General features: G+C 46.2%; 1 protein-coding gene across 1 annotated transcript in view; it reads left to right on the top strand.

The window, feature by feature from the left end:
• kif26ba (kinesin family member 26Ba) overlaps nucleotides 1–23,020 on the top strand; it is a 300,195-nt gene that overhangs the window by 119,721 nt on the left and 157,454 nt on the right. Inside the window, exon 4 of the mRNA XM_052013184.1 lies at nucleotides 4,878–5,044. Within this exon, the coding sequence (XP_051869144.1) occupies nucleotides 4,878–5,044 (167 nt within the window). The remainder of the gene's footprint in view (nucleotides 1–4,877; nucleotides 5,045–23,020) is intronic.

Below are 23,020 nucleotides of genomic sequence, written 5' to 3'. Positions count from 1 at the left end.
TTTTTTTGAACAAAGGTGTGACCAGACTAACCAGGTGAATCTGTCCGTGAGGATGACGCCCATTTCCCACTGGTGTGGTGGAGAATGTAGTTGAGTGATACTTGAGCTGTCAGCCCTGGTAGATGTGTAATGGGGCTGATCCTGTTAAAAGGGCACCTGGTGCGATACCTGTTGATGGAGTGCTACAGGTGTGTGCCTCTTTCCCCTGCCGCCATTCTTTAATCAGGAGCCTGAACCAAACCCATTGCTGGCACATTTTGATGCAGCAAACAATCCGCCGTCAGATCTCGAGTTTAAAATAAACAAGCAATGTCTTTTTCCCATTATTGAGCAATCCAATACCAGAGGGCATGCATTTAAGGTGAGAAGGGGTAGGTTCAGAACAGACATGAGGGGTACGTCTTTCACTGGGAGAGTGGTGGATGCCTAGAATGCATTGCCTGATAGGGTGGTGGAGGCAAATTCATTGGGGGCTTTTAAGATTGGCTTGGATGGGCACATGAATGAGAGGAAAATAGAGGGATATGGGCATTCTGTAGGTTGGAGGGAATAGCTATGTTGGCACAACATTGTGGGCCGAAGTACTCTGCTGTACTGTTCTACGTTCTATAAGTTGGGCTTCCCTCTTCCCTTTTTAACCAACAGTTCTGGCTGTCTTGCCTTCGCAATGTCACAGAGCCATGGAGAGATAAGGCACGGAAGCAGGGCCTTCAGCCCATCGATTCCGTGCTGACCATCAACAATCCAGTTACACTAATCCTACACTGATCCCATTTTATTCTCCTCACAGCTTGGTTCTTTTTGCTCCATATCCCAGCATCGGCAGTCTCTTGTGTCTCCTAGGTTTATACAGTTCTTTCACTTACCGATGAAGTGTTTTCAGTGCAGATACTGCAGTCGGCTTCTGCATGGCAAGTTCCCACAGATCACAGTTGCGATCACGACCAGGAAACTTGCTTAGTGGTCAGAAGAAGAATAGATATTGAACAGGGCCTGGAGAATAAGACCCCTGTTCCTCCTTGAAATGTGCTGGACGGTCCACGAGAGACAGACAGTGTAGTGCCTCACGCAAGAGATGATACCTTCTCCTGACGGGACACTAGAACCTGCATTATCTGCTCCAATCTCGTGAAATATCCTTTTGGAAAAGTACTCCAGATCTACAATATTGTTACAGAGTAAAACAGATGATAAACCAGCAAAATAAGGAGCTTAATATCAACTCATTGAGCATTTGAATCCAAGAATTTGCTGGGCGCTGTACCTTAATATGTTTGTGTTGACCAGGCAGCCAAGCTCACTTTAAGATCACATCATCAACTCCTGTCCCGTATCAGAACGAGCGTGAAAATAGCTGTCCACACTGGGCAGAGCGGAGGGCAAGCGCACCTCGCTTGCGTTTTAGTTTCGCTCTCTGGGGTTCCTTTAACCTGGAACAACACACAGCAGTCTGTGGGACCGAGCGTCTGACAGACAAGGCTCTCTGTGTTGCTTGCGCCGTCAGAAAACATAATCAGCCCTGCACAATGATTCCTCTTATTTACCTCACCATGCAGTTGAAATTATTTTAAACAAATCCAGACTCATATAAGCAGAGTCCTGCTGTAGGGGTGAGCCCCATGGCATGTTTATTTGCTGACCTGCACAATTAGTGTTTAGAATTTATGCTCACTGTTGACAGTAAGGAACATATTTGGAGACCTCAGGAATGTTTGAAAGAAAATCTCAATCACCAAGGAACTTGTTGAACCTATTGGAGTGGCTTGAGAGAAAAAGGCTGGGTTTAATGCAGAGTAGCCAGCGGCATGGAGGACACCAGGCAGTGGTAGGAATGTTGAACCCTCCCAGGACCCAGGCAGACTAAGGGTGGGGTGAATTTAAACATGGCCCTGTCCCATGTGTCCACACTTCCTGTCTCTTTAAACAAGCCTCTGAGGTCTCTTGAGGTGTCTAACTCCTCCAACACTGCCCCCTCAAAGTCCCTCATTTCCTTCACTCCTCCATTGATGATCCTTCATCAGCTGGCTAGGACCATATCTCTCTGCTCTATGGCATTTACCCAACCATTGTGTCATCACCCCACCCCCCCATCCCGCCCCCACCAACAGGACTCTCCCCTCTCCACCATCCCAGACACGTTTATCTTCATGGGAGATTGCATGTCTTTTTTCAAAATAACATTCTATTGCTTGGAAACGATGACAATATGAACAGAAGGTTAGTCAATGCACTGGTTGGTTACTGCTTCACCTGAAGTGTAAGCCAGGTGTTTGCCAGCTGAAATGGTTAAAACACAGAGTGTGAGGTAAATAGACCGGGCGAACTTTCCTAGTGTGGTCCCGAAAGGTAGTCTCATCCTATCGAAGTGCAAGTCAGAAATTCACGCATGTTTAGCCCCCAAATTCCTCACTGCTGGAATATCTGATAAACATACCTGATGGATGGATCTCCCATCTGAAGCCACAAGCTCTTATCATAAAGCATTGAGCATGAAATCATACCACTTGCTTCTGATCCATTATCTTAAAACCGGTTTAGTCTTTACTAAGATTTATGTTGTGACAGTTTTAATTGCTGGAGGAACACCTATGTGAAATATCCTGAGGCCTTCTTTCAACAATGACATTTGAGGGTTAAATATTGACCAGAGGTAGAGGGTAAGATACATTGTCTTACAGGGTGGAAACAGATCCTTTGGCCTACCCACTGACCATTTACACTACTGCTACGCTAGTCCCATTTTTTCTTTCCCTTTCTCTCAGTTTCTCTGTCTCCACCGCATCTGTTCTCAAGATGGGGCCTTCTATTCCAAAAGCTCCTCCTTTTTCAGGAGACGCAGCTTCCTTTCACGTTTCCTCCATTTCACAGACCTGCTTTCAGCCCTCATCGCCTCCCCCTGACAGAACAGAGACGGAGGCTGCTTTGGTCCACACCTTCCACCCCGCACTAGACCCCGTGTCCAGCACCTCTTCCTTCGTCATTTCCTCCATCCGCAACGTGGTCCCACCACCGGCCACATCGTCCCTTTGCCCCTCCTTTCTGCTGTCCGCAGTGACCAGTCCGTGGACTCCCCTGGTTCACTCAGCCCTCCCCACCCGCCCCTCCCTGACAAAGGGCACTTTGCCCTGCAACCGTAGGAGGTGCAGTACTTGTCCCCTCACCTCCTCCCTCGCCACCATCCAGGGGCCTTTCAAGGTGAGGCAAAGATTCACGTGCACCTCCTGCAACCTGATCTCGGTGCTCCCAACGTGGCCTCCTCTACCTGGGTGAGCCCAAGCGTAGACTGCGCGACAATTTCATGCAACACCAGCACTCTATCCCCAATTTTACATTCCCTCCACATTCCCATCAGCTTCTCCCACACCACTGAACTGCCCTGATCATGTTATAGAACTACAAAATTCATGGCAATGGGGAGATGTTTGCTTGCTGACAGCAAGGTGCACGTTGCTGTGGCTCAGTGGATACCGCTCATCTATTGTGGGCTTAAGTCCCATCTACTAACTCTGTACTAACTCAATGTAACTGCACTGTGTAATGAATTGACCTGTACGATCGGTGTGCAAGACAAGTTTTTCACTGTACCTCGGTACAAATGACAATAATATACCAACACCAATACCAATATCATCTAAAGTACATCGACATTAAGGTCTAAGGCAAGGTGTGAAAGCAGAGTGGAGGGAGTACTGAACTATTGGACGTGCCGTCTGGTCAACTTACTTGTTAAACCAAGATTCAAAGATGTTGCAATGGCACAGTGGTACCGCTAGCTGCTGCCTCACCACGCCAGTGACCCAGGTTCAATCCCGGCCTCTGGGGTTTCCCTGGGACCGCTTGGGCACTATGGTTTCCTCCCACATTCCAAAGACTTGCAAGTTGGTGGGTCAATTGACCACTGCAAATTGCCCCTAGTGTGCAGCGAAGTGGCAGAATCTGGGGAGGTTTTCTGGGAATGTGGGGAGAATGAAATATTGTTAGTGTAGCGTGGGTGTAAATGGATGTTTGATGATTGACGCAGGCTCAGTGGGTCAAAGGGCCTTTCTCTGTGCTGTATCTCCTAATGACTTCTTGACTCTGCAACAAAGATAAAAAAGGAAAAAGATGAAAATTTGCAAGTCTGGCATCTTGAAAATGTCCTTTGGTGACCTTTAGTGGAATGATTCCTGTCCCACTGAATGAAACAGGCCCTTTGGCCCAAATCATCCATGCCGACCAAGATGTCTGTCTGAGCTAGTCCCATTTTCCTTCACTTGGCCCATATCCCTCGAGGCCTTTTCTATCCATGTATCTGCCCAAGTGTTTCTTAAACATTGTTTACAATGTGTCTCCCTGCCATACTGGTGAAAAGGTTTCCCATCAAGTCGCTTTGTTTCTCGGGGAAAGGGAACCAAAAACTAGAGAGCATAGGTTTGTGAGGGGAAAGATTTAAAAGGGGCCTGAGTTACAACGTTTTCACGCAGAGGTTAATGTGTATATGGAACGAGCTGCCAGAGGAAGTGGTTGAGGCAGGTGCAATAAAATGTTCAAAAGACATTTGGACAGGTGCATGGATTGGAAAAGTTTGGAGGGATATGGGCCAAACACAGGCAAATGGGACTAGCTCAGGTGAACACATTGTCTGGCATGGATGAGTTGGACCGAAGGGCATGTATCCGTGCTGTATTACTCTATGACTCTACATCCTTTTTGAACCTTTCTCCTCTCACCTTAAATTTATGCCCTATAGTTTTAGACTCCACTACCCTGGGGAAAAGACTGTGACCATCCCCCTTATCTAGGTCCCTCTTTGAACCACTTTGAAATTTGCTCAGGGATTCTGTCTCTGGTTTGGAATGGTCTCCTGCTTTAACCCACGCCACTCTTTCCTTTTGCAGATATCCCAGCTGATGTCCGAGAACTGCCGGGAAGGATTGACCGAGGCTGTCCTGAACCGTTACAACTCAGACAAGCCATCGGTGTACAGCTTCCCAAGCTCCCAGAGCACCTTCGTGACGAGTGTGGCTTCGAGTGGGACCTCAGCTGCAGCCTCGTTCTTTGTCAGGTAGGCCCCTACTTCAGTGGCCACAGTGGCAGTGTTGAAGTAAAGAAAGGCTCCTGGTGGAGCTTTGCGTTGACAGAAATGGAAATGTACTGAGATCTCCACAGGAACGCTGGGGATGCTCAGCAGGTCAAGCAGGTCAGGCAGCATCCCTGGAGAGAAAAATAGGGGTAATGTTTCTGTGTGGTTGACGGTCTTTCATCAGAACTGATCCTCGAATAGGATACATTAGGAAGCACGTACATGACACAAGTACTCCATTGAGTTAGTTGGTCATCTGGACTGAGATGGTCTCAGGTTCAATCTCCAGTCTTTGACCAGATGCCTCATCTTTAATTGGCCTCAGCACCCATTGGAGAAGAAGGGGAAAAGCTGCCCAGTCTGGCCATTCCACAATTTCAACGTGGAGCGTTCCTGCTGGGAAGGCTGATTCAGATTGGTTTATTGTCATATACACCAGGGTGCAATGAAATTCCTCGCTCACGTGAAGCTCACAGAGTAAACAGTATACATTGGTAGTAATAAATACAGTGACGAGAATCTATGAGAGGACAGGCAGTGTGTCCCTCTTGGTTGAGTATTCCGTTAACAGCTGCTGTCCAGACCCACGCGGAATGAGCATTGGGTCAGATGACTGCATCTGGAAGAATACTTCAGGGTGACCACCCCCTCTTACTGAGCAATAATATTTTTGTTCCAGGGCCTGTTTTAATCATGGACAATTCTAGGCGGAGGTGGTACTCGGAACAAGTAAAGAAGGGTGAAGGGGTGCAAGAGCAGTCGCTCTATGTGCACTAATAAAGAATTAAATCAAAGGCCTTGTGTTTCTACTTCCTACCAAGTACAAATGCCTTCTCCATAAAACAGACCAGAATAACTCTTGCTGCAACATTTAGTGAACTGCTGTAGTCCACGTTGTATGAAGTCTGTGGAAATTATGTATTCCCACTGTGGTATACACTGTATATTTCCCATTGTGGTATACACTGTATATCCCCCACCATGGTATACACTGCATATCCCCCACCGTAGTATATACTATATATCCCCCACCGTGGTATATACTATATATGCCCACACTATGGTTTACACTGTATATCCCTCACTGTGATATACACTGTATATCCCCTCTTGTGTTGTATGGTATATATTCTCACTGTGGTGTGTACTGTATATTGCCACTGTGGTGTATACTATATATCCCCCAGTGTGGTATATACTGTATATCCACCACTGTGGTATATACTGTACATCATCCCTGTGGTATATACTGTATATTGCCACCCTGGTATATACTGTATATCATCACTGAGGAATACACTATATATCCCTACTGAAGTATAAACTGTATGTCCCCAATGTGTATATTCCCCCATGTGGTATATACTGTATATCTCCCACTAGTACATACCATATATCATTATATACTGTATACCCCCTCGGCACATTACATCCCTGCCATCAGTGAATACTCTTGCCTTGCAACTGTAAGTTCTTTATTGAATATTCTGAGTGTAGCATTAATAGTTACTTGTTAGATTTGGTCAAGTGCCAGAGGGAAACCCAATCCTATTATAAGCTTTGGCAGTCAATAGTTCCAGTGTATGTGTTTTTTCTCCACTCCTATAATTATTATTTCACCTCAACCATTAACCCTTCTACTCTCTTTCATTCAACACTTGTTGGGATTTGGTCCTAAAGAGCAGAAATGGGCCCAGCAGTTGATAAGGTTGTCCTCTCTTTGACCTTTCCCACTTTCTTCCTCCACACCCCTACATCTCTGCTTACTCATTGTTGGAACAACAACATCCATCAGCGTCCAACATACCATCAACGCGGCAAATCATCTCAGGTACGCCGTCAAACTAGCTTTAGCCCCAAGCCACGTTGGTGTCTGTGTGGAGTTTACACATTCTCCCTGCATAGGTTTCCTCCGGGTGCTCCAATTTCCTCTCACATCCCAAAGACATGTGGGTTGGTAGGTTAATTGCCCACTGTTTATTACCCCTACTATGTGGGTGAGTGGTAGAATCTGGGGGAGTTGATGGACATGTGAGAGAGAACAGGTTAGTGGGAAGTAAGTGGGGGAATGGGATTGTTTTGAGAGCCAGCAAAGACTCAGTGACTGACTGGCCTTGTTCTATGTCACAGGGAAACTGTAAGATAAGGGCGGAGGGGAAATGTTTGAAAGGGATCCAAGGAGCAACTTTTTCACACAGAGGGTGGTTGGTGTATGGAACAAGCTGCCAGAGCAAATGGTAGAGGTGGGTACAATTATAATGGTTAAAAGACATTTAGACAGGTCCATGGATAGGAAAGGTTTGGAGGGATATGGGCCAAATGCAGGCAAATGGAACCAGCTCAGGTAGGCAACTTGGTCAGCATGGCCAGTTGGGCTGAAGGGCCTGTTTCCATGCTGTATAACATATGACTCTAAGGAGAGCTCTGATTACCTTTCTCGCAGGGGCCATGTACTCATTTGAATGGGGATTTCTGCGCCTGTGTCGACTAATCCAGCCCCTGTTCTGGGGGCGAGCTCTCCAGGTGAAGAACGTGGGAGTTCAGGCAGTGCCCTTGGGAGCACCGAGCAGAGAGGCAGCCCAGCCGCAGGGTGGGAGGTGCCCTTGTCCATCTAGATCCATGGGAAAATCCTGGAACTAGGGAAGGCAAGGAATTAGAAAATCTGGACCATATTTGAAGCTTAGTTAAAGAGAGCCTGAGGGGAGGAGAAGTAGAGAGATGGGATATCTTAGGAAGAGTAGAACTGTAATGGTCCTTTAGAAGGTGGTAAAGAGCTGTGGGCTCCCGAGAGACGTTTAATCATTATCGAAGCAAGCCCAGCTTTCACTTGTCATTCAGAATGCATTCCTGCTGGAGATGTTTTGGAAAATGAGATCAGAATTGTTTAGTGATTTCTCCCTTGGTGTTGAAGGAACGAAATTGCACTTATTCTCTCAGTAAGTAAAGCTTGAAGTCCGATAGTCCAGGAGAAAGACAGGCATATAACTGGGAAAACAAACCATTCTCTGCAATCTCATTATTAGAATATTTATTGCAAAGTTCTCTGCTGATCCTTTCTGCTTAGTGCACTCTGAGTAAATGATGGTGAGGATAAAAATATGGATCGCAGGGACCTTTTTCATTGATTATCAAGGTGCAGAGAATGTCCACGTTGTAGCCAAGAGCACAGGCACCCTGTGTGTCTGAAGCCTTGCAATTTTACTGCATGATTTTACAAAGGGATAACCAGAGCTAACTCAGTGCAGGAACCATAACTAGACACCATAACCTCTTTTCATTTTGTTCAACTTTCCCCCTTTCCTGCTTAAAACAATGAAAGAGGGCAGCAAATCCAAGAGCCTTAATGATGGGAAACATTGACCTCAGTTCATTAATGTATTATGTTGCTCTGTGCTGGAACTGTGTCTGACTACGCTCCTGGGGCTGTTTTACCCTACTGTACAAATGGTAGCCACCCCCACAGCAATGATGGGATCATTTCTGCAGGGAGTCACTGGGTCGGGGGGAGCTTGCAGCCGAGAGCCTTCAGTGGATGGGCTGATGGAAATGGCTCCTAAGCCCCTTTTATAAAGCAGCCAAGGGGTGCCAGGTAAAGCCACTCCAATCCTTGGGTGTTTGATTCGGGTCTGCACTCTGCTGCCCCCTATCTACCCCCTCTGGCCAATGCTTCCCCGACAATTAAATCAGCCAATCAGCGCTTCGAATTCTCGAGTTCAGAAGAAAGGAGAGTTCTGCCCAGTGTTGGGAGAGGATGGGAGCAGTTAATTCTGCCTCTTTTACGACACTCGTTAAATTCCAGGAGAACAGGTAGGTCTCCCTCCCCGGTCTTCTGGCCAAACTCTCTCCGATTACAGGAGAAACAAAGGACTGCAGATGCTGGAATTGAGATGAAAAACACGACGATGATGCTGGAGGAACTCAGCGGGCCAGGCAGCGTCCGTGGAGAAAAGCAGGCGGTCAACGTTTCGGGTCAGGACCCTTTTTGAGTCCTGAAGAAGGCTCCTGGCCTGCTGAGTTCCTCCAGCATCATTGTGTTTTTCATCTTGTCTCCGATTACACCTCTGTTCTTGAGGGCATCTTAAAGACACTACAGATACTCAGGTTGTTAGTGGGATATCCGAGAGATTGATATAAGACTTCTGAATGGTTCCCTAGTACGAGATGATGGGCTGTTGACCTCACAATCTGCCTTGTTATGACCTTGCACCTTCCCAGGGTAGAAGTGTTGAATACTAGAGGGCATAGGCTTAAGGTGAGAGGGGGAACGTTTAAAGGAGATGTGCGGGGCAAGTTTCTTACACAGAGAGTGGTGGGTGCTTGGAATGTGTGGCCTGGGGTGGGGGTGGGGGTGGAGGCAGACACGATAGTGGCATTCAAGAGGCTTGTAGACGGACACATGAATATGCAGGGAATGGAGGGATATGGATGGAAGGCATTAGTTTAATTTGGCATCGTGTTCGGCACAGACACGGTGGGCCGAAGGGCCTGTTCTTGTGCTGTCCTGTTCTATGTGACTCTCTGCCCCAAAGCACAGTGGGAGCCTCTTCACCAGGAGGATGTAGCTACCCAAAATGTCACCTCACCACCACTTTCTCCAGGACAATTAGTGATGGGCAATAAATGCTGGCCTTGCTGGTGATGCCCACACCATCAGTGAAGTCTATCACAATCCCCGTAATCCCTTTGCACACAGGGACGTAACCAAATTCACCAAGGGACATTTAATACTTGATATTGACTGGACTGACAAACTCCTGGGTCTGAGTGCCACAATGCATGGCCTTTAATGTTATGAACGCTGCTCAGGGAGATGACTCTGGAATTCAGAGCCACTTGACCGTGGACCACGCACCTTCGGGTTGTCTTACTTTGGTTTCTGTCTTCTCAGACTTATCACTGCAAATGAAAGCAGAAAGGGCTGGGAACACTCAGCAGGTCAGACAGCATCTGTGGAAGGGGAAATGCAGCTGACGTTCCAGGTCTGGGATCCTTTGCCAGACCCTCTCTCCGCAGACGCCGATTCCTTCCACGCACCTTCTCCTGGGTTGTTGCTGCTTCCTTAAGCTGAAATCCAAAATGTGGCTGTGCTCGAGATGGAGGAGGGGAAATACATGCTCGGGATGTACGGCCGATCAGCTTGAACTGTCCGGCCTCATGGTTTTGGGGAACCAGCGGGCTGGGAGGAACTGCCTCAAGGTTTTAGAACATAGAACTTAGAACACTACAGAACAGTACAGGCCCTTCAGCCCACAATGTTGTGCCGACATTTCATCCTGCTCTAATATCTATCTAACCCTTCCATCTCAAATGTTAACCCTTCCCTCCCATTTCTCTATCATTCATATGGCTATCTAAGAGTCCCTTAAATGGCATGGTAGCATAGCGGTTAGCGTAATGCTATTACAGCACCAGCAACCTGGGTTCAATTCCGGCCACTGCCTGTAAGGAGTTTGTACATTCTCCCTGTGTCTGTGTGGATTTCAAATATGATGATAGAATATAGTGTTGATGGTAGGACTCTTGGCAGTGTGGAGGATCAGAGGGATCTTGGGGTCCAAGTCCATAGGACGCTCAAAGCGCCTGCACAGGTTGACTCTGTGGTTGAGAAGGCATATGGTGTATTGTCCTTCATCAATCGGGGAATTGAATTTAGGAGCCGAGAGGTATTGTTGCAGCTATATAGGTCCCTGATTAGACCCCATTGTGCTCAGTTCTGGTCGCCTCACTACAGGAAGGATGTGGAAACCATAGAAAGGGTGCAGAGGAGATTTAGTAGGATGCTGCCTGGAATGCGGAGCATGCCTTATGAAAGCAGGTTGAGGGGACTCGGCCTTTTCTCCTTGGAGAGACGGAGGATGAGGAGGGACCTGATAGATGTGTATAAGATGATGAGAGGTATTGATCGGGTAGATAGTCAGAGGCTTTTCCCCCAGGGCTGAAATGGTGGCCACAAGAGGACATAGGTTTAAGGTGCTGGGGAGTAGGTATAGGGGAGATGTCAGGGGTAAGTTATTTACTCAGAGAGTGGTGAGTGCGTGGAATGGGCTGCCGGCAACGGTGGTGGAGGTGGATACGATAGGGTCTTTTAAGACACTGTTGGATAGGTACATGGAGCTGAGAAAAATAGAGGGCTGTGGGTAAGCCTAGTAATTTCTAGGGTAGGGACATGATTGGCACAGCTTTGTGGGCCGAAGGGCCTGAATTGTGCTGTAGTTTTTTTTCTATGTACGTTTCCTCCAGATGCTCCGGTTTCTTCTCATGTTCCAGAGACGTACGGGTTGGGAAGTTGTGGGCATGCTATGTTGGCGCCAGAAGTGTGGCGACACTTGCAGGCTGCCCCCAGCACATTCTTCGTAACGCAAAAAGATGCATTTCACTGTGTTTCAATGTACATGTGACTAATAAATAAACATCTAATATATCTGCCCCCCACCACCTCTGCCGGCAGTGTGTTCCACGCACCCACCACTCTCTGTGTAAAAAACTTACCCTTGACATCCCCCTTATATCTTACTCCAATCACCTTAAAATGATGCCCCCTCGTGGGAGCCGTTGTCGCCCCGGGAAAAAGTCTCTAACTGTCCACTTGATCTATGCCTCTTATCATCTTGTCCGCCTCCACCAAGTCACCTCTTGTCCTACTGTTTTGTTACTAGGCCTGTGGAGGAGAGGCTGAGAGGTCCCATCAGACCCCGCTGTAGACCCTGGGCCTTGCTGGATGATCATTCATAGGCTTGTCCCACCCATGGATGAGCCCCAGCTGTGGGATGTCTGGTTCACAGCCAGTAAAAGTCACATTTCATCACAACACTGTAAACATCCGTAATAGTCACAACATTGACTGTGTGTTTTCTGAGCTGTGAGCAGACCAACAAGCAACCAGTTTTCTCTATCCCATTCAGCCCATCGACTTAATGCTGGCCAACCTCTGGTGCTGCCATTCTCCCTGTGGCTGTGCGGGTTTCCCCTGGGTGCTCTAGTTTCCTCCCACATCCCAAAGACATGCCGGTTAGTGGGTTAACTGGTTGCTGCAAATTGCTCCCAGTGTAAGTTGGGATGGGAATATGGGGAGAATAAGTTACGGAGAAAATTAGGGAGGGAATGGGATTACTCTGTGAGCCGGCATAGAGTAATATGCTGAATGGCCTCCATGTCGTAAGAAAATATGATCATGGGGTCTTGGGGTCCAAGTCGATAGCTCCCTGAAAGTGGCCATGCAAGTAGATAGTGTGGTAAAGAAGGCATACGGCACACTCATCTTCATTGGTCAGAGCACTGAAGTCACTTTGTAGCTATATAAAACTTCAGTTAGGCCGCACTTGGAGCATTGTGTTCAGTTCTGGTCGCCCCATTACAGAAAGCATGTGGAGGCTTCGGAAAGGGTGCAGAGGAGGTTTACCAGGATGCGGCCTGGATTAGAGGGTATAAGGGGAGGTTGGACGAACTTGGGTTGTTTTCTCTGGAGCGTCAGAGGCTGAGGGGAGACCTGATAGAAGTTTATAAAATGATGAGAGGCAGAGAGAGGGTAGACAGTCAGAATCTTTTTCCCAGGGTGGAAGTGTCAAATACTGGAGGACATGCACTTGAGGTGAGAGAGAGAAGGTTTAAAGGGGATATGCGGGTACAAATGTTTTCCACAGAGAGTGGTGGGTGCCTGGAACGGCTGCCAGGGGTAGTAGTGGAAGCAGATACGATAATGGTGTGCTTAAGAGGCAGTTACATACATGAATATGCAGGGAATGGAGGGAAATGGATCAGAAGAGATTTAGGGTTAGGGTTAGGGTTAGGGAGAAGAGATTTAGTTCAATTCAGCATCGTGTTTGGCACAGACATCAGGGGCTGAAGGACCTGTTCCTGTGCTGTACTGTTCTATGTTCTATGATAAAATGATATCTTAATATACTAAGTCCACACAGACAGCACCAGGGATCATGACGGAACCAGCTCACTGGGGCTGTGAGGCAGAAACGTTAACACTGGTTCTCTTCCCACAGATGCTGCCTGACCTGCTGAGTGTTTCCAGCACTTTCCATTTTTATTTCAGATTTCCAGCATCTGCAAGTTCTTTAAAGTTTTCACTCCATGCTGAGGGAGAAGGTTCTACAAACCGCAAACATGATGAAACATTACAACCTAATGAGCTCTGGCCAACTGAGCTGTACAACTGGAATTCTGTTTGTCATTTCAGCAAAGCCCGAGTGGTTGATCAGGAATCATCACTCAGGATAACCATGGTAACAGTGTTGGCAGTGGGTTGGATATCCAGCTGAGCCACGTTGCTGGTGACCTTTCAGTGTCCCGTCACTGGGATGATTTCCCGGAGCGGAAAAGCAAATGGCTCAGACCACCTATGGTGTTCAGTCTTAGTGATGGATGCTAAAGGGTGCCCTGGATTCTCGAGAAGAATGCTAACATAATAAGGGTATGTACTTGCACAGGGGAGCTTTGCACCATGGAACAGCATAGTGAGAGGTTTAAACTATAGCCACCAAATTCCCCAGCCCTCTCATCTCTCTCTCCTGCCTTTGGCACAGTCATTCCCTGGATGTGAGCATCCCATGGTAAGGCCAGCAGTTATTGCCCATCCCTGACCGTCCCTAGAACTGAGCGGCTGACTGGGCCACTTCAGAGGTTAGTCACAAGTCAATCACATCAGTGAGTCATAGAGTCATACAGCACGGAAACGGGCCCTTCGGCCCAACGGGTCCATGCCGACCCTTAAGCTCTTCCCATTTGCCTGTGTTTGGCCCATATCCCTCTAAACCTTTCCTATCCATGTACCTGTCCAAGTACCTTTTAAATGTCGTTAATGTACCTGCCTCAACCACTTCCTCTGGCAGCTCGTTCCATACACTGACCACCCTCTGGGTGAAGAAGTTGCCCCTCAGGTCCCTATTAAATATTTCCCCTCTCACCTTAAACCTATGCCCTGTTGTTCTTGGTTCCCCAACCCTGGGAGAAAAACTGTGCGCATTGATCCTGGAGTCAGGAGTCACATATAACCCAGACTGGGTAATGATGGCTTTTTATTTCCAGATTTAATTAATGAACGTAAATTCCTTGGTTGCTATGGTGGCGTCCCTGGCTCTGAATCCTCCTCCAGCAACATAATGTCTGTGCCACTATACTTCCTGATTTGTTTACATGCAAACACATGAATTAGGAGCAGGAGTAGGCCACTCGGCCCCTCCATCCTGTTCCACCAGTCATTAAGGTCAGGGCTGATCTGACTGTAATTTCAACTCTGCATCCTTATTTTACAAGGGTGTCCCTTGGTTCTTGATTCTCCCACAAGTGGAAATATCCCCTCCATATTGGGAATTGGTTTATTATTGTCACATGTACCGAGATACGGTGAAATACTTTGTTTTGCATGCCATCCAGAGAGTTCATTCCAAAACATTCCAGTACAAAAGGAAAAGATATCTTTATTGGTCACATGTATATTGAAACTCACAGTGAAATGCATCTTTTGCGTAGTGTTCTGGGGGCAGCCCACAAAGTGTCGCCATGCTTCCGGCGCCAACATAGCATGCCCACAACTTCCTAACTCGTACATCTTTGGAATGTGGGAGGAAACCAGAGCACCTGAAGCAATAACAGAATGCAGAATATGGTTTTGCAGTTACAGAGGAAGTGCAGTGCAGTTAGATAATAAGGGACAAGGGCCATGCCGAGGTAGACTGAGAGATCAAGAGTCCAGCTTTATTGTACAAGAGGTCCGTTCAGGAGTCTTATTACAGTGGGATAGAAGCTGTCCTTGAGCCCGGTGGTGTGTGTTTTCAAGCTTTTGTATCTTCTGCCTGATGGAAGGGGGAGCGAAGGGAGAATGACCAGGGTGGGAGGGGTCCTTGATTATGTTGACTGCTTTCCCGAGGCAGCGGGAAGTTTTGACAGAGTCCATGGAAAGGAGGCTGGTTTTCGTGATTGTCTGGGCTCTGTTTACAACATTGTAATTTCTTGCAATTTCATTTCATATCCACCCTTATCAAGCTCGTTGGAATGCTTCAAAAGCTGGGATAAAAATCTTCCACACAGCATGCACTTCTTGCCTCATTCCCTGCTGTCAGAACTTCATTGGAAATACTTTTGTACAAATTATTGTCAATCATTATATTTCAAGGTCGCTATCTCTGGATTCATTTGCAGCCTCTGGCCACCAGGTGGCACTGTGGAGCGAGTTTCCGAATTCTCTCCATCGCCATCTTGCGCAGTGGTCACCTGGGCCACGGATTTACCAACCGGAAGGTTAATTGGCGGAAAAATCCCGTCGCTCTGCTGGATTCATGTCACTGAACCTCTGCTCAGGTGGCTCAGGACATCAGCCTTTGGGTTGTCGGGATGGGAAGGTGAATCAAAGTCTACTTCACAAGTCAGCTTGGGACCAGTAGGCACATCGGAGTTGGCTTGCAGATGCCACGGGCAGTGGGTGTCTGACTGGCCTGCCCCCAGCTGGGCATTGGCAGGTGAACTCGGAAGGGCTGAATGGTAAATAAGCGCGAACAAAGGGAACCCACTGCTCTTCCTTGGACAGAGAGAGAAAGGGATTGATAACAATATCATTACCTGGAAAGGACAGTAGGATATGGCAGGAAGTTAGCAGTCAGTGTAACTGTTGGAGAGAGGCCACCACAGAGACCAAAATGGAAACAGAATGAAAATTGATCTTAAAACAGATGTTAAGCAGAATCTTCTTCAAAACCAGATGAAGTTTGGAATAATCTGATAACGAGATGAAAACGTTGGGGTTATTTACAATACAGTTAGAATCCACACTGAGAGAGTTAATGTTCTAGAGGGATGAGCCTGCACAGACAAAACTACTTCTCATTCTTGACTTTCTGTTGATAGAGTAACCTGTGGGACACCAGTGAACGCAGAGGTTGTGGGGGAAGATATATTAGGGACCTTTGAGAGACTCTTAGATAGACACATGAATGATAAGAAAAATGGAGGGCTATATGGGAGGGAAGGGTTAGGTAGATCTTAGAGCAGGATAAAATGTTGGCAGAACATCGTGGGCTGAAGGGCCTGTACTGTGCTGTAATGTTCTATGTTCTATGATGTGGGTCTCTGGCCTATTGACCAGTATACTTGTTAATCATATGGAGCGAATGGTCATCGCTCTGTCTGCAACAGCAGTTAAGGCTCCTTCCTCAGACAGCAGACTATCAGGTTGGCTAAGATATTTTCACACAATATTTTCTTACAACATTGATGGAGGCCATTCAACCCATTGAGTCTATACTGGCTTTCAGATCAGTTCCATCCGTCCGATTCCCCATTGGGAATTGGCAATTCCCACTTGGGATTGGATGACTGCTTCACAGGGCGGCTGTGCTCAGACTGCAGGAGAGACCCTGAGCTTCCTTTTGCCTGTCGTGTGTATTTCCCCATCCCACTCCCACTCTGACCTATTGGTCTGTGGCCTCCTGCACTGTTATAATGCAGACTTGAACACCACCTCATCTTCTGTCTGGCCACCTTGCAGCTTGCAGGACTCAATACTGAATTCTCCAACTTTAAGTCACTCACTCTTTCATTTTCTCTTTATATCTGCCTGTTATCATTTTGGCTCAGGTTTTCTTTATTGATAGATACTCTGGTCCTCTGCGTATATCTCACACTCGCAACACATTACACAGACGAAGGAGCTTAGTCTGATCTTAACCACTCCTTCACTGCTCACATTAACTCATCTGGTCTCACCCTATCAGGGATATTCCCTTTGTTCTATCCATCCCTCCCCAACTTCTCTGCTACCTAAAACAAACTTGCTTACTCTCTTTCCCAGTGCTGATGAAGGTGCATGGATAGGAGAGGTTTAGAGGGATGTGGGCCAAACGTGGGCAATGGGACAAGCTCAAGCAGGCAACTCGGTTGGAGGGACAAATTAAGATGAAGAGCTTGTGTCCATGTTGTGTACTCTATGTTAAACCCATTGATTCCCCTTGATTCTCCTACCACTTGCTGCACCGGGGATAATTTATAATTGCTAGTGAAACCTACCAAGCAGCAGGTCCTAGGGATGTGGAATGTGGAAGGAAACCAGGGAGCCTGTGCATTCACAGAGGGAGCGTGCAAACACCACACAGTCAGCACCGGAGGTCAGGATCAAACCTGTGGGCATCCGAGCAGTGGCTGTTCAGAGGTGGCCCTCACATGTGATACTACTCTCAAACCAAGGGGTCACTGAGTTTGGAAATCTCATTCTGTTTGTTTTTTGGAAACCTTGAAGTTCATTAAGGGGAATTGGCACAGGGCCGTTCTCAACTAAAGACTTGAAAATATGGTAAACAGTGAGGAGGACAAAAATAAGATGCACGTGATTGGCTGGCTAAATGGGCAGGGATGACCATGACATTTAATGGAGAGAAGCATGTAGTGATACACTTTGGCAAAAAGACAAGAGACAAAATCAGAGAGTTCTAAAGAGTGTGCAGGGACAGAGGAACTGGCTGCACCTGTATTACATTGGGAAAGTATTGAGGAAGAGGTGAATAAAACACTTATATCTTGTATGGGAGGAGGTGTACGGATAGGTACAATAACACGGTTTAAAAGACACTTGGACAAGTAAGATAAGATAAGATATCTTTATTAGTCACATGTACATCAAAACACACAGTGAAATGCATCTGTTGCATAGAATGTTCTGCGGGGCAGCCCACAAGTGTCGCCACGTTTCCGGCGCCAACATATCATGCCCACAACTTCCTAACCCGTACGTCTTTGGAATGTGGGAAGAAACTGGAGCACCCGGAGGAAACCCATGTAGACATGGGGAGAACATACAAACTCCTTACAGACAGTGGCCGGAATTGAACCCAGGTCGCTGGCGCAGTAATAGCGTTATGTTAACTGCTACAATATGGATAGGAAAGGTTTAGAGGGATACGGGCCAAACGCTGGCAAATGGGACTAGCTCGGATAGACACCGTGGTCAGCATGGATGAGTTGGGCCAAAGGGCCTGTTTCCCTGCTGCATAACTCTGTGACTTTATGATTCATAAATGGAGGCAGAGGTTACAAAGAGCAGGGAAGTCACACTGAACCTGTAGAAACACAACAAAAGCATTACGTTCAATTCTAGTCACCACACCTCAGGAAGGTGCTTGAGAGAGTGCTGAGGTTTGTGGTTCCAGAGACAGGTTTCTGCTGCAACGTTAGACATGAGACACTGAGATTGTTTTGTTTGGAGTGAAGAATGTTGAGAGGAGATTGGATGGAAGTGGATATGATCATGCTAGGTTTAACGGGGTGAATAGACGTGAGCTGTTCCCATTTCTGGCGGGTTCAAGGACCAGGGCACAGGTTTAACGTTTGGAGCAGAAAGTAGAAGGGAGATGTTAGGAAAACATTTTGGTGATCTGAAACTCACTGCCTACAGGGTGGTGGAAACAGAATCCAAAAGGCAATTGGATTGGCGTGAAAACTTGCAGAAGAGTGGGACTGATGGGATAGCTGTACATTGATCTGGCATTGAATTGATGAACCAAATGGCCTTCTGAGCTGTAGTGATTCTATAAAAGAAAACCAGACAGACGCAGGTGAAGAAGGTGGTTCAGCTTCCTTACCTCATCTGTGTAGATCTAAGGAGCCACAAAATATCCAGCCAGAAATTATTTATCCAGGAGAAAGAGCTCAAATATCCCTGTAGATCTCATCAGAGATTAATTAAGGATTATCCTTCTTAGGTGATGGAGGAGAAAAGGAAATTCAGAATTATAAGGGGGTTTTAATCAAGCACATTGGGAGAAGGGGTTTCCTGTGAGAGCAGGGTCAGTGACCAGAGGGAGGTTTATGATGGTGGATGGTAGGATGAGATTTCAGTGCAGCAATCTGGGAACATGCACTGCCCAAATAGGACCAAAACCAATGGTGGTTTTCAAATGGGAAACACCTCAAAATGGCCAGCACTCATTGGGTGAAATATCATTTCCTCAGCTCCCATTTAATCCTTCAATCAATTCACCTTAAGTTTCTCAGTCATCTTACTGTCGACTGAGGAGATTTAAGTCTTCCTGCTTCATTCCATGGGAGAGACATTTGCACCTTTGGTCACCAGTCATAAACCTGTCTGAGAGTATTGGCCTTCTCTTCAACTCAACTCCGCACCATGGCATCAGTGCAGCTAAAGGTGTTGTCCTTAACCTGGTTGATGACCAAAGACAGCCCCCGCCGACCCAGTTAATGACCAAAGATAGTCCATTACTGACCCAGTTTTGACCAAATGCAGTTCCCACTAGTCCGGTTAATAACTAAAGGTAGTCCTCCACCCTGCCACCACCAATCTCAGGACATCTGCAATAATTCCCCGTTGGTCTGGACTCCAACATAGAAACTGTTGTGGTTTGTGGTTAGATTGGAATTCCCTCTCTCTCCCTCTCTCTCCCTCTCTCTTCCTCCACCTCTCTCTCTCTCCCTCCACCTCGCTCTCCCTCTCTTTCTCTCTCCTTCTCTCTCTTCCTCCACCTCTCACCCCCTTGCTTTCTCTTTTTCTCTCTCTCCCCCCCCCCCGTCTCTTCTCTGTGAAATGAGTTTTATTTCCTTTATTTATTTATGACATTTCACTCCCTCTCACACAGATTGGACTGAAATTCTCCCTTTGTCTGTCACAGAATACACAGAATGCCGCTTTCTGTGTACCTCAAAGTGTCCTTCAGGTCTGACTTTTAATCTAGCTTGTGTCCTTGGCTATTTACGTCTGTGTGATTTCTTTATCCAGCAGTCAGGCCTATTCAACAGGTTGGAGGGTTGGGATCTGCCTGCAGTCTCAGGGGTTTCTATCAGTAGTGCAATGTACTGCACATCAATTTGCACACTTCCATAAACCCACAAGAGTTTCTTACATCAACTGTTGGATGCAAGCTCTGTTGTAACTTTGAGCCCTTCAGTTGCACAATTCTGCAGTGTTGTCTCATTGCATTACACTTACAAAATATCCCTACGTCACCCTCTGAGAGAGCTCTGGCTCCTGAACAATCAAACATTAGCTGTCAAACTCAAGTGTTTTGAAACTTTATCCACACACATAGATCGTTGAAGAAAGCTGCCAGCAAGGGAGAACACAATGAAATCGTTTCATGTCTTTGATCAAAATAAACTTGAACTAAGTAGCTTGCTTGAGTCAGCCACATTACTATGGGTCTGGAGTCACATATAGAGGGAGATACAATTACAACGTTTAAAAGGCATTTGGACGGGTACTTGGAAAGGAAGGGAGTAGAGGGATACGAGCCTAATGCAGGCAAATAGGATTACTGTATGTACACATCATGGTCAGCATGGACGAGTTGGGCCAAAGGGCCTATTTCTGTGCTGTACAACTTTTTAAGGGGAAAGATTTAAAAGGAACCAGAGGGGCAACTTCCTCACTCAGAGGGTGGTGGGCATATGGAACAACCTGCCAGAGGAAGTGGTAGGGGTGAGTACAATAACAACATTTAAAAGACACTTGGACAGGTACATGGATAGGAAAGGTTTGGAGTGATCTGGGCCAAACGGGCAAACGGGACCAGCTTAGATGGGCATCTTGGTCAGCATGGACCAGTTGGGGGTGAAGGGCCTGTTTCTGTGCTGTATGACTCTATATCCGGTCAGGAGAGGGGACTTCCTTCCATTGAGGACATTAGTGAACTAGATTCTTTCTTACGTCAATCTAGTACTTTCAGAACATCAGTACTGATGTTGGTTATTTTCTTTCTTCCAGTTTAATTCTTAATTATTTGAATTAAAGTCTTCATGTTTCATGTTGGGATTTGAAATGATCCAATAATTAGTCCAGGCCGCTGACTACTAGTCTAACTGCTGTCCTACTTACTGTACCTGTGGAATTGAGGCCAGTTGAGTGAAAAGTCTGGCATATTGAGGGCTGTTCAGTGACACTGAAGAAACGGCGAAAGGGGAGCCTGCAGGTGGTGATGTTCCCCTCGCACTCGCTGCCTTCGTTCTTCGGTTTGTTGTGATTGTGGCATTGAATGAGGGTTGGTGAGTTGCAGCAGGGCATTTTGTAAACAGAACTACTGTTGGTTTGTTGGGGTTTTCTTAACATGTATGTTACTATCTGGAGCTCTGCAGAGTTGGCTGTTCCTTAGTCGGTAACACTGTCCTCTCGAGTCACTCGTTGGTGGGTTCAAGTTCCTCTGGAGAAGACTGTTGCTCCAGTACAATGCGTATGGCACCATGCTGTTGAAGTTGCTGTCCCTTGGATGGAATATTAACCTGAAGTCCATCTGCCCTCTCAGGTTGATATGAAGGTCCCCATGGGAGTTATCCCCATTACTCAGATCAATATCTATCTCCCAACATCACAATGACAGATTATCTTGTCATTATTCCATTACTGCTAGTGGGAGCCTGCTATGCACAATTTGAAGTTGAGGTTCCTCCCTTACAAGTGTGACTACATTTTAAAAATACCTTATCGGTGTAAAGGTACTTCATTGGTGAACCCACGGGTGAAAGGTTTCCACTTACACTCTAAACAGAAGAGATTTTCCTAATGATACAACATCAACCAGTAAAGGTGAAATGATTTTTTTAAAATTCATTTTATTGGATCTGGGCATCAACAGCAAGTCCAGCAAATGTTGTCTATCCCCAACTGCCTCCGAAGAGAATCAGCCAAAGTTCCTGTGGGTCTGGAGTCAGTCACAGGCCAACCCAGGTTTTCGCCCAGAGATACACCAACCCTGGAGTTTCATGGGTCTCCATCACTAAGACTGGCTGGAGATGTTTAATTTCAGATTATCAACTGAATTTAAACCCCACAGATGCCATCTCATCATTTTGAACTCCAACCGATGAGGTTGTTAGTCCAGACCTCTGCGTTACTAGACTGGTAACTCAACCACCACGCCTCCACCGTACCCAGTTTAGAGTCTCACACTCCAGTTCAATATCCAATTACCAACACTAGCTTGTGGAATGACTCCTCCAAACTGAATTTAATTGTTCATTTAATTGAAAAATTGGTATGAAGAGCAGAATGGGCTCTCCCAGTGAAGAGGTTTTAATGTGAAACCTTCTGCAGTTTTCTCTTTTAATGTTTAATATTAGTTTTGGAGCTCCAAAATAAAAGGCCAGTACCAAACGTAGTAATGCCATCCTTTCGAAAGTGTTAATTATCCTCCTTCACAGATTTTAATTAACACTTTATAGGTGACTGCTTAAGCTTTAATTAGGCATCTGTGGATATAGACAGACATAAAGAGTAGAATGTAAAAGTCTATATTGAATACTATTGATATTGCGAAGGTTTGATGTGCCTTTTAATGATAAAGATTGTATACAGGAACTATAGTATTTGTGAAATTTACTCTTTAATGATTGATTTATCCGAGGAAATGCATCAGCTTTTATATTGACATATCGGCTGCTGATGGTAATAGCACATGGCTGATCTCTGTAATTTATGGCAATGATAAGCTATTTATGTCATTACTGATGTGTTATTGGTGTTAAATGGGCCATTGTTGACATTGATAAGTCCAATTGATATTTAAGGAATGGTACTGGTGTTGAAAGTGTATTATTGGTTTTCATGGCGCATTATTGATGTTCACCGAGCTTCACTGAGGTGATGTCTTATTATTGATAAAAATATGTTGTTGATATTTACGGTATCTTATCTGTGTCAGTGATGTGTTAACGGTGCATTATCGGTGTTAATAACACAATTAATGGAAGACTGGTGTTTAATATTAAGATATTATTAGCAGTGTGTGATCGCTGATGCGTTGTTGTGTTATGACATACAGTCATTGTTTATAAAATTGCCAGTGTTTGCTTCCAGTGTCCTCTTCCCTCATGTTACGCCTTCAACACAAAGCAACCCACAGATGAATGAGTTTCAACAGGTTTTAGCAACCGTCTGGTACCACAGTTAAATCACCGTTCTTTACTTGAGAGCCCAGGCAGTGAAGGTTGGCTGAACATTTAGTTGTGGGAAGGTCT

This window comes from Pristis pectinata, chromosome 3 (assembly GCF_009764475.1).
Source record: "Pristis pectinata isolate sPriPec2 chromosome 3, sPriPec2.1.pri, whole genome shotgun sequence".
NCBI classification, from domain to species: Eukaryota; Metazoa; Chordata; class Chondrichthyes; order Rhinopristiformes; family Pristidae; genus Pristis; species Pristis pectinata.
This window is presented reverse-complemented; position numbering and strand designations above follow the sequence as displayed.